Consider the following 12,190-nt stretch of genomic DNA (forward strand, 5'->3'; position numbering starts at 1 on the left):
TGCCCCCTGCATTGGAAGTGCAGAGTGTTAAACACCGGACCACTGGGAAAGGTCCTCCCTCCTTATTTTTAAGACAGATATTCGTTAGAGAAGTCCTTTTGTTATAAAAGTAAGTATATCTAGCAAAGCATGTCAGTTTTGACCTGTAAAATAAGCACAAATAAAAATATCCTATCTAGAATACTAGACGAGGCTAAGTAACATTTGACAGTCAGTTTCTGGCTGGAGAATTGGGCATGACCTGATCCTATAGCAAAAGACATTGTTTGCAGAACTATTGAAATTTGAACAAAAGTACTGGAGGCCAGTTGGAATAACTTCAAGTCTTACAGAGGACACCTGAAGACTTTCTGTACAAATGCAGACTACTTAAAAAAATTTCATGAGGATTTATATCTCATATGTTGTACATCTGGAAGTGTATCAGTAAGACTTTCTGACTTTTGAGTCTTGGTTTTCCTTCTGACTGAGTTGCTTAAATCATATTTGAAATGCATCCCCAGTGACTTAGAAAATAAGTACCATGAAATCATTTCATTTCTCTGAGTGACATGAGAGAAATGCTGGGTAACACTGAGAGAGGGATAGCTTTCACATCTACTTAAGTTGGCATTGACTTTTTTCTTTCAAAATTTTCATTGAATTATAGTTGATTTACAATGTTGTGTTGGTTTCAGGCGTACAGCAAAGTGATTCAGTTATACATACATACATAGATGTATACCTGTATATACTCTTTTAGATTCTTTTCCCTTTTTGGTACTGAGTATCATTCTCCATGCTATACAATAGTTCCTTGTAGGTTGATGATAGACAGGGAGGCCTGGCGTGCTGCAGTCCATGGGGTTGCAAAGAGTCGGATACAACAGAGCGACTGAACTGAACTGAGATTACTTGTTTATATATAGCACTGATTTCTAACTGTTGTTATCTGAGAGTCTCAGAAGGAATTTTTTTTCCTTAGTATTTTTCTCTTTTCTCCCATGAGTGACATTTACGTGGTTCAGATGATCATGTCCATCTGGGGCGAGGGTGGGGACAACCTGGCTGTGGCTCTGGTCTCCCTTGGGCCAAGTCTCCTTCCTTTGTGCCAACTGCAGTGTGGGCACAGGAAGCCTTGGCCTTTAGAGGGAGACTGGAGGGCACATCACGTGATGACGACAGCTGAACTTGTGTTGCAGCTCTCCCAGGGATGCTCCCTCCACCTGGCCCAGCGGCTCAGCCAGCTGCTGAGCCTCCAGCTTCGGAGGATGCCCATCTTGTCCAAGGAGTCGGCGCCTGGGCTCATCATTGCCACCGGTGAGTTGACTTTGCCTGTTGTCACTGACGGGTTTAGCTGCTGGCTTACGTGCAGCCGCATACACAGGGGCCACCTCCACCTAGGGCAGTCCTGGCTGTTCAAGGTCCTGAAATGTCCTGGTTGCTAGAGGACTCAGCAGCTCTGGTTGGGCCAGGTGATAAGCTGATGTATTCTTGACCTTAGGAATAATTGCTCTTCTTGCATTTTAGGTTCGGTGGGGAAGAACCTGGCGAGCAAGACCAACGTATATGTCTCCAGCAGTGCTGGAGCCCGGTGGCGAGAGGTCAGCTCCCTCCTCACACACCCCTGTTCTTGTTAGTGTGAGAACGTGGGCCGTGTCTTGATGTGTCAGGGACACACATAGCCTGTGGTGGGAGGCGCACAAAGCCACGTGTGATTATGAAACACACAGAGGTACTCGGAGTCACACACAGGGTCAGCTGCACTGATTTGTTATCACACTCCATAATGGGGGCTCGTGATTTTGCCAAAAATGTTACTTTGACTCAAAAACAGAGTTAAAAAAAAAAACTGTGAATTTGTGTAAACATTCCAAGATGACAAGTTCCATGAGGATAAAGTGGTGTCTGTTTTGTCACTTCTTTACTCCTGGGACTGACAGCATCTAATGCGGACACGGGATGCTCAGTAAGGGTTTGCTGAACCCATCACTAAATTGTAATGTAGTGGTATCATGTCTGAACCTAGTTACTTACTTTTCTTTGCGTGCTATTGAAGGTTTAAGTCAAGCCCGTCCCCCCATCACTGGGTCCTTCATCTCATTCTGTGCTATGGCACATTCTGTGCTGTGGGGGGAAGCTGTGTCTGCCTTAAGTTCATGTGACTAAATTTGGATCCTCAGGAATCGATTATACCGGTTCTGAAGGGCTAGTACTGTAGTCCCAAAATGCTAAGTCAGCCTTGGACATTAGAGAATTTCCAAACTTGTAAAACAAATGATAGAGAACATAATTCTGTATTTGGATGAAGGAGACTGTTAAGTCCAGAGTAGTCAAAAACGTGTGAACAGTTTGGAATTTTGGGGGCATCCTTGTCCTGCCCCCTGGGAACGATTAAGCAGTGGTTTCCCCCTTCCCTGGAGCCGGACATTCCTTTTGAAATTGGGTGTTCTTTCCTCTGCGGATGGGCTTGTGGTTGGCTTGTACCTTCCGATGTTGGTGTAATCTGGAATTTGAACATCTGCAAGCGATTTCCTTCTGGGGAGAAAGCGGTGTCTCGTTCCTCCTGCAGGGAAGTGGGGTCATCCGGCTGATGTGGGAGCAGCTGTCAGTGCCTCACGCCGGGCACGCTCCCCTCCTGCCAAGAGGTGGCCATCCCACAAGGGGACCATATTTTTGGAACTAGCAGAGAACTAACAAGGGGATGAAAAGACAGACTGTCTGGGTGAGGGGGCATCTGAGTCCCCATGTTCAGCCTTCTCTTAAGAGGGACCGTCTCAAGTGTGTGAAGGGGGATCGATGGTGGCCTGGGAAGAAGAAATGGGATGCAGTTGACAGATGCTGCCTAGAAGATTGATGACTAGGATTCTTGTTCCCCTTCTGTTCATACTACTAATTAGGTGGGCAAGTCCTCAGATTCATAGAGTTCCTTAAAAAAGAAAAAAAACAACTTTATTGAGGCATGTGGAGGCACAATAAACTGCACGTATTTGAAGCATAGAATTTGATCAGAATTGATCACCCTCACTACCTTGTCACCAGCACACCACAATTAAGACCGCTTCATCGCCCAACCAAAGTATCTTTATGTCCCCTTTGTGATTCATTCCTCTCTCTACCCTCATCCCTCCAGATTATTAACATATTCTAGAATTCTGTGTAAATGGACTCATGCACCGTGCAGTCTTTTGGCCTGGCTGCTCGCTCTGATTGTGAGGGTTTTGAGGTTCTTTCATGTTGTTTCATTTATCAGCGGTTCTTTCCTTTTTTATTGTTGATCAGTATCCCATTGTGGGGATATTCCGCAATTTCTTTATCCATTTGTCAGCTGATGGACGTTCTCGTTTCTGCTGATTACAGTGTAGTTGTTACAAACATTTAATTACATGTTTTTTAGGTGAACATATATATTTAATTTCTCTTGGGTAGATACTGCAGAAAGGAAAGAGTGGGCAACCTAATTGGTATATGTCTAACTTTTAAAGGAATTACCAAATTGTTTTAAAATATCAAATTGTATCCAAAGTGGATGTACCATTTCACATTTCCACCAGCAGTGTGTGAGTTCTGATTGCTTCAGGTGCTTGCCAACACTTGATAAGGTCAGCATGTTAAATCTTAGGCATTTTAATAAGTGCATGTGATATCTCATTGTAGTTTTAATTGGCATTTCTTTGACTAATGATGTTGAACTTCTTTTCATGTGCTCATTGGCCATTTAAAAATCTTCATTTTTTTAAAAAAAAAAATCTTCTTTTTTGAAGTGTCTGTTCAGATATTTACCTGTTTTAAAGAATTAGGTTGTCTTATTGAGCTGTAAGAGGTTTTTCTGGAAAAAAAAATTCTGGATTTAAGTCTTTTTATGTGTGTTATAAATATTTTCTCAGCCTGTGGCTTGTTTTTTAAAATTTTCTTCATGGTGTCTTTTGAAGAGTAGATGTTTTTACTTTTGAAGCTGAAGTTGAATGGTTCTATGAAGACCTACAATACCTTCTAGAAATAACACCCAAAAAAGATGCCCTTTTCATTATAGGGGACTGGAATGCAAAAGTAGGAAGTCAAGAAACACCTGGCATAACAGGCAAGTTTGGCCTTGGAGTACAGAATGAAGCAGGGCAAAGGCTAATAGAGTTTTGCCACGAGAACACACTGGTAATAGCAAACACCCTATTCCAACAACACAAGAGAAGACTCTACACGTGGACATCACCAGATGGTCAACACCGAAATCAGATTGATTATATTCTTTGCAGCCAAAGATGGAGAAGCTCTATACAGTCAGCAAAAACAAGACCAGGAGCAGACTGTGGCTCGGATCATGAACTGCTTATTGCCAAATTCAGACTTAAATTGAAGAAAGTAGGGAAAACCACTAGACCATTCAGGTATGACCTAGATCAAATCCCTTATGAGTATACAGTGGAAGTCACAAATAGATTCAAGGGACTAGACCTGATAGACAGAGAGCCTGATGAACTATGGACAGAGGTTTGTGACATTGTACAGGAGACAGGGATCAAGAAAATCCCCATGGAAAAGAAATGCAAAAAAGCAAAATGGCTGTCTGAGGAGGCCTTACAGATAGCTGGGAAGAGAAGAGAAGTGAAAAGCAAAGGAGAAAAGGAAAGATATTCCCATCTGAATGCAGAGTTCCAAAGAATAGCAAGGAGAGATAAGAAAGCCTTCCTCAGCGATCAGTGCAAAGAAATAGAGGAAAACAACAGATTGGGAAAGACTAGGATCTCTTCAAGAAAATTAGAGATACCAAAGGAACATTTCATGCAAAGACGGGCTCGATAAAGGACAGAAATGGTATGGACCTAACAGAAGCAGAAGATATTAAGAAGAGGTGGCAAGAATACACAGAAGAACTGTACAAAAAATATCTTCACAACCCAGATAATCACAATGGTGTCATCACTCACCTAGAGCCAGACATCCTGGAATGTGAAGTCAAGTGGGCCTTAGAAAGCATCACTACAAACAAAGCTAGTGGAGGTGATGGAATTCCAGTTGAGCTATTTCAAATCCTCAAAGGTGATGCTGTGAAAGTGCTGCACTCGATATGCCAGCAAATCTGGAAAACTCAGCAGTGGCCACAGGACTGGAAAAGGTCAGTTTTCGTTCCAATCCCAAAGAAAGGCAAAGCCAAAGAATGCTCAAACTACCGCACAATTGCACTCATCTCACATGCTAGTAAAGTAATGCTCAAAATTCTCCAAGCCAGGCTTCAGCAATACGTGAACCGTGAACTTCCAGATGTTCAAGCTGGTTTTAGAAAAGGCAGAGGAACCAGAGATCAAATTGCCAATATCCGCTGGATCATCAAAAAAGCAAGAGAGTTCCAGAAAAACATCTATTTCTGCTTTATTGACTATGCCAAAGCCTCTGACTGTGTGGATCACAATAAACTGTGGAAAATTCTGAAAGAGATGGGAATACCAGACCATCTGACCTGTCTCTTGAGAAACCTGTATGCAGGTCAGGAAGCAACAGTTAGAACTGGACATGGAACAACAGACTGGTTCCAAATAGGAAAAGGAGTACGTCAAGGCTGTATAGTGTCACCCTGCTTATTTAACTTATATGCAGAGTACATCATGAGAAACGCTGGGCTGGAAGAAACACAAGCTGGAATCAAGATTGCCGGGAGAAATATCAATAACCTCAGATATGCGGATGACACCACCCTTATGGCAGAGAGTGAAGAAGAACTAAAGAGCCTCTTGATGAAGGTGAAGGAGGAGAGTGAAAATGTTGGCTTAAAGCTCAACGTTCAGAAAACTAAGATCATGGCATCTGGTCCCATCAGTGGAAACAGTGTCAGACTTTATTTTTTTGGGCTCCAGAATCACTGCTGATGGTGACTGCAGCCATGAAATTAAAAGATGCTTACTCCTTGGAAGGAAGGTTATGGCCAACCTAGATAGCATATTTAAAAGCAGAGACAAAAAAAAAAAGCAGAGACATTACTTTGCCAACAAAGGTCCGTCTAGTCAAGGCTATGGTTTTTCCAGTGGTCATGTATGGATGTGAGAGTTGGACGGTGAAGAAAGCTGCGCGCGGCAGAATTGATGGTTTTGAACTGTGGTGTTGGAGAATACTCTTGAGAGTCCCTTGGACTGCAAGGAGATCCAATCAATCCATCCTAAAAGAGATCAATCCTGGGTGTTCATTGGAAGGTCTGATGTTGAAGCTGAAACTCCAATACTTTGGCCACCTCATGCAAAGGGTTGACTCATTGGAAAAGACCCTAATGCTGAGTAGGATTGGGGGCGGGAGGAGAAGGGGACGACAGAGGATGAGATGGTTGGATGGCATCACCGACTCGATGAACATGGGTTTGGGTGGACTCCGGGAGTTGGTGGTGGACAGAGAGGCCTGGCGTGCTGCGATTCATGGGGTCGTGGAGAGTTGGACACGACTGAGCGACTGAACTGAACTGAATTTATCAGTTCTTTTCTTCAGTGTTTTATGCTCTTTGTTGTTCTGAGATGTTTGTCCTTTCCACGGTTGCAGAGATTGTCCCCTATTTATTCTTTTGCAGGTTTTATAGTTTTAGGCTTTAGGTTTAGGTTTATGATCTATTTTGAGTTAATTTGTGTATCTGCTATGAGAGAAGGGTTGCTACTCATTTTTCCTTATAGACATTCAGTTGGTCCAGTATCCCCTGTTGGAAAGACTTTTCTTTCCTCCATGGAATTGCCTTGGTACCTGTTTGAAAATCAATTGGCCATATATGTGTGAGTCTGTTTTAAGGCTTTCTGTTCTATTCCGTTGAGCAATAAAACATTTTAAAATTAAAGTATGTACATTGTTTTATTTAGACATAATGCTATTGTACACTTACTAGACTAGTTTAGTGCAAACATAACTTTAATATGCACTGAGAAACCAAAAAACTATGTGATTTCCTTAATGGTGGTTTGTGTCTTTGTGGTGGTCTGAAACTGAACCTACAGTGTCTCTGAGGTGCGTCTGTGCTTTGAAGACGTGCTTTGAAGACGTGCTTTGAAGACGTGCTATCTTCTGATGCGAAATCTATAATCATTTGTTACCATTTTCATGTATGTATCATGTCATTTTTCTTAAGATACTTTGATGTTGTTTTCTTATCTTTGGTTTTCAGCAGTTTTGTTATGATGTTTCTAGGTATAATTTTCTTTGTGCTTAGTGTTTTGGGGGACACTTATCTTGAATCTATAAATTTATCTCTTTCATCAAATTTGGGAAATTTTCAGCTGTTATTGTTTCAAATATTTTTTCTGCTTCAGTTCCTTTCTCCTGTTCATCATGGCCTCCAATTATACTTGTTAGACCTTTTGTCCCACAAGTCTTTGGGGCTTTTCTCTTTTAAGTCTTTTATTCTGTCCATTCTTTAGAATAGATCACTTTTACTCTTCTATATTCATGTTTAAATTCACTAATTCCTTCGTCATTTCTATTCTGTCATTGAGCCCATCAGTGACATTCCTATTTCAAACATTTTATTTTCCTATTCTAGAATTCTTTCCTTTTTTTAAAAAAAAGTAGTTTCCACTTCCCTGGGAAGAATTCTTGTCTTTTTCTCATTTCAGGTGTGTTTTCCTTTATGTTATGAAACACAGTTATAACTGTTTTATAGCATTTGGTAATTCCAACCTTTGAATCGTCTTGAGCTTGGCACCCATGATTTGTCTTTTCCCTGGAGGATTGGAGACATTTTCCTGATCTGTATGTATGTTGAGTGATTTTTGGATTGTATCCCAGACACAAAATAAAATCTTCTGGAGGATATGGCAATTTTTGTTTTAGCATGTAATGAACCTATTCAGATCCGAACTGTAAGTTCCATCTTGCATTCTGTGGAAACCTCAGTTCAGGTTGCTGAGTCTTTTCTGTGCTGGTTTGGGTCTGTTCCACACATGTACAGCTTAGGGATCAGGCTGAAATCTGTCTGAGTCTATACACAGAATTAGAGGGTTTACTTCCTCAAACTCCCCTCTCTGGGATTCCATCTACATTCTCTCCATCCTGCAGGAGCTTATTTTCCTGTCTCCTTAAGCAGAAAGTTTCCATAATACTTTAGTCACCTGCCTGGGACTGAGGTATCCTAGGCTGGGGCATTCCCTCGGGGCAAAAGTGTACCAGGAAGCCTCAGTCATTTAGGTGGCTTCTCGAGGTTTTTAGTCCCCTTCACAAGCTGCCTGATTTTGTTTACTTTTCAGCATCTTCAGGTAGCTGTCTTCTTGTGTTTTGTCCAAAGGTTTTTATTTGTAATTAGTAGGAAAGATGGGCTGTAGTGGGCTTATTCTGTCACAATAGACCCAGAATTCCAGTTGGTTAATTGTTTGTTTTTTGGGGGGGCTGTGCTGGGTCTCATTGAGGTGCACAGGCTCTAGAGTTTGCAGCCTCAGCAGTTGTGGCTTAGTTGCCCCTCAGCATGTAGGATCTTAGTTGCCTCATCAGGGATCAGACCTGTGTCCTCTGCATTGGAAGGCAGATCCTTAACCACTAGACCACCAGAGCAGTCCCTAGTTGGTTAATTTTTAATCACAGTTTGGTGAAGGTCAGAGATTTGAGTTTGATTCCTACCTTTGCTGTTTATAGTCTGCTACTTTTAATAGAAACTCTAGTTTTTTTCATTTGGCAAAAAAAAAAAATTGGGGACTTCTCTGATGGTCTACTGGTTAAGAATACACCGTCCAATGCAGGGGACCCAGGTTCAATCCCTGGTCTGGGAATATTCCATATGCCTTGGGGCAACTTAAGCCTGTGCGCCACAACTATTGAGCCCGCATGCCACCCCAATGAAAAGCCCACCCACCACAACTAGAGAGTAACCCTGCCGCTCACTGCAACTAGAGAAAGCCCATGTGCAGCAACGGAGACCCAGTGCAGCTGGGTATATATAAATGAAATTACAAAATTGGGATGTGAGTACCTGCTCTGTTCATCCCTGGGGCTCTGTGGAGCAGGTGAGATAATGGACGTGAAGTGCTCTGGGAATGAAAATTTGTATTCAGGTGGTGACATCCCTGCTGTGTGTGTGCCTGTGTGTGTGTGCATGTGTGTAAGGTGTGCAGTTTCTTCCTGGCCACCTCCCAGACAGTGGCGTGAGCGCTGACTTTCTGTCTGTCTCTCCAGGCTCTTCCTGGACCTCATTACTACACGTGGGGGGACCATGGCGGCATCATCATGGCCATTGCCCAGGGCATGGAAACCAACGAGCTGAAGTAAGTGTCTCCATGGAGCCTTAAAAAAATGTTATTGGAATACAGTTGATTGATTGACAATGTTGTGTTAGTTTCAGGTGTACAGCAGAGTGGTCAGTTATACATATATACATATATATAAATCTATATATATTCTTTTTTATATTCTCTTCCATTATAGGGTGTTATAAAATAGTGAGTACAGTAGTCCCCCTACATATGAATAAGTTGCATGTTCTGAGAGCAATTTGTTCCTAAGTCCAGCAAAGTTAGCCTCGGTATACCCAACTAACACAATTGGCTGTGTTAGCATCATCAGCAGGAGGAGACGGAGGGCAAGCTGCAGTTTCATTCATGCCTTACGTTGATGGCTGAGGTTCTGGTTCCTTGTTGGAACCACGTGCATTTTCACATCTTTGAAAGTTCACAACTTGAAGGTTTGTATGTAGGGGACTTACTGTATAGTTGCCTGTGCTATGCAGTAGGTCCTTGTTTATTTTATGCATAGTAGTGTGTGTATTTTAATCCCAAGGTCCTAATTTATCCCTGCCCCTGCTTTGGGAACTATAAATTTGTTTTCTGTGTCTGTGAGTTCGTTTCTGTCTTGTAAATAAGTTCATTTTTGGTATCATTTTGGTATCATTTTTAGATTCTAGGTATAAGTGATATCATTCAATATTTATCTTTCTCTCTTTGGCTTACTTCACTTAGTATGATTAATTTCTGGATTTTTTGATGAAGCTTTTTCACATCATACTGTTCTTCCAGAAATTTAACTCTGTGATTATAAGTGGATTATTTGTTTCACTAGGTTATTGAGTGCACAATTTGTGACTAAGGAAATTATTTAAACTTTTCTTGTTTATAAAGTGGGACTGAAAATCTGCCCTTCCTATCTCAGAGAGGAACAAAAGAAATAATTTTATTGATTTGAAAAAGTGAAACTCTATATTATAAAATATAAATTAATAATGACTAAAAAATTAACTGGAAGTTCTTCAAGTTGTCTTTCTTAGCTTTGTATGTGACACAGTTATTCATAGAATGAGTAATACTAATAATAATTAATAATAGTACATGAATAATAATTTCAGGAATGCATGTTATTTGATAACCAGGTGACTTTTACTGTGATAACCTTTGGTTCTGGGGTTTTTACAGATAGACCTGCAAAGGACATTTGGGGTTAATGGCTTCATTTTATAGATGAGAAAACAGAGGCTCAGAAAGTAAAGTACCTTGCTCAAGATCCCTGCTTTGTTCATAACAGGCAAGACGAGCATTCAGGTCTTTAAATTACATTCTGTACTCCTTGCGGTACATTCGTCTGAAAAGCAAAAATGTCAAGAGTTAGTAACCTCTGCCTTCTTGAATCTGATATTATCAGAACCAGTTCTTTCATTACTTTTGTCTGAGTTGTGACAAAGGTTAATTTTGTCAACATTAGGCTGGGGCAGACTAGCTGTCACTTCTTCTTGTTTTGGGGCTGAATTCATGAGACAGATTGCTGGAGGAGGAGGAGAGGGCTTCTATAATCATCTCATTTAATGCAAGGAAGAAAGCCTTCTTTTCCTTTACTCCTTTTAGAAACAGGACCAGCAGCAAGACAGAGAGGTGGGTGTTTTGAAAAAAGAGATCTTAATAGCTGGTTTCTTTCCCTTGTGGGTAGTTGGACTTGTGCTGAGCAGCCTGGCCTCCAAGAAACAGGGAGAAACAAAGTCCTGGCATTCTGCCGTTCACCTGGCTGTTCTCTGGTCCATACAGCTCTGGTCAGCGGCTGCCTTAGAGCCAGGAGTCAGAAGAAGCCCTCTTTGTACGCAGCATGCTGTGTCCACGTTCAGATTGATGTTTGTAAAGAGGAGGACGGTCAGAGGGCACCTGCTTCCCACATTCATGTCGTCATTTATTTATCCATTAATTTTTCTGTAGCTTGTATTTCTTTTTTCCTCTTGGCCATGCCACGTGGCATGCAAGATCTTAGTTCGCTGACCAGGGATCAAACCCATGCCTCCTGCATTGGGAGCATGGAGTCTTAACCACTGGACCACCAGGGAAGTCCCTGTTTATCCGTTAATTTATTAATTCCCATCTCACACATTTCTCAAGCACTGATGATGCCGGGTGATGTGTGTCTAAAGAGAAATGGAATGTTTTCCTCCACTCTCAGGGTGTCCATCCTCTAGTGCTAAGATACGTAAGTACGCAATGTGACATCCAGGTCACTCTGGGCCGAGTATGGTCGGGGACTTCCGTGGTAGTTTGACCGCCTAGGAATACATTTCATTCTGTGTGTGGCAGTCAGACTGCAGAGACACACTTCCTGTTTTCCCTGTTTAACTCTCCTCCAGGCTATATTTGCATTCCAAACTAGCTTTTCTGAAGCAGTTAACGTGATTCTGGTCCTCTTACACCATCTGTTGGCGCATATGTGCTCAGGGAACGCAGAGTCATTGCTAGCTAGCTGCAGCAAAACATGATCAGGAAATGAGACCTGCTGCCAGAAGATTACAGTGCCCTCCGCCGACACTGAACAATGACTCTGGGGTCGTAGACATGCAGGAGATGGGCGCTCTAGCATCCCTCTGTTTGCCCAGGTCATTTGGAGGTGTCTGTATGTATGGTTCAAATAATGCATTTGCAAATTGAGAATATGTTCAGGCCTCCTATTGACAGATGCGTGTGTCCCAAATACCAGTCTGAGCTGGGCCAAAACCTGTGTAGTGTAGCCACCTGGCATTTGTATGTTGCTCACAGGGTTTTTTTTTTTCCCCTTGCTTCTCCGGCTGCTCTGCTTTTGACCTGTCTGCTATCAGCCTCATCAGAAGAAAAGCAGAAAATCCTATTGTAATTAGTTCAGATCTTTAAACCCCATGAGTGAAGGCTCCTTCTGACTCAACTGGACTTCTGTTCCTGGTCTAGGGCTTCAGACCCTTCTAAGCCTGGTGTCGCCAGCCATGGCCTTGGCTCCCTCCTTTGCGTCTCATGGCATTTATCAGCAGCTGTCTCATTGATTTGGC

At 42.1% G+C, this 12,190-nt stretch overlaps 1 protein-coding gene across 3 annotated transcripts in view; it reads left to right on the forward strand.

Annotated features, from left to right (window-relative positions):
- SORL1 (sortilin related receptor 1) overlaps positions 1–12,190 on the forward strand; it is a 164,536-nt gene that overhangs the window by 62,466 nt on the left and 89,880 nt on the right. For all 3 annotated transcript variants that reach the window (XM_081541638.1, XM_081541637.1, XM_081541636.1), the window contains exons 10-12: positions 1,182–1,299; positions 1,510–1,583; positions 9,106–9,194. In XM_081541638.1, coding sequence (XP_081397764.1) covers positions 1,182–1,299; positions 1,510–1,583; positions 9,106–9,194 — 281 coding nt within the window. The remainder of the gene's footprint in view (positions 1–1,181; positions 1,300–1,509; positions 1,584–9,105; positions 9,195–12,190) is intronic.

The sequence above is a fragment of the Giraffa tippelskirchi genome, chromosome 11 (genome assembly GCF_054371585.1).
Source record: "Giraffa tippelskirchi isolate mGirTip1 chromosome 11, T2T-mGirTip1v1.2.pri, whole genome shotgun sequence".
Lineage (NCBI taxonomy): Eukaryota > Metazoa > Chordata > Mammalia > Artiodactyla > Giraffidae > Giraffa > Giraffa tippelskirchi.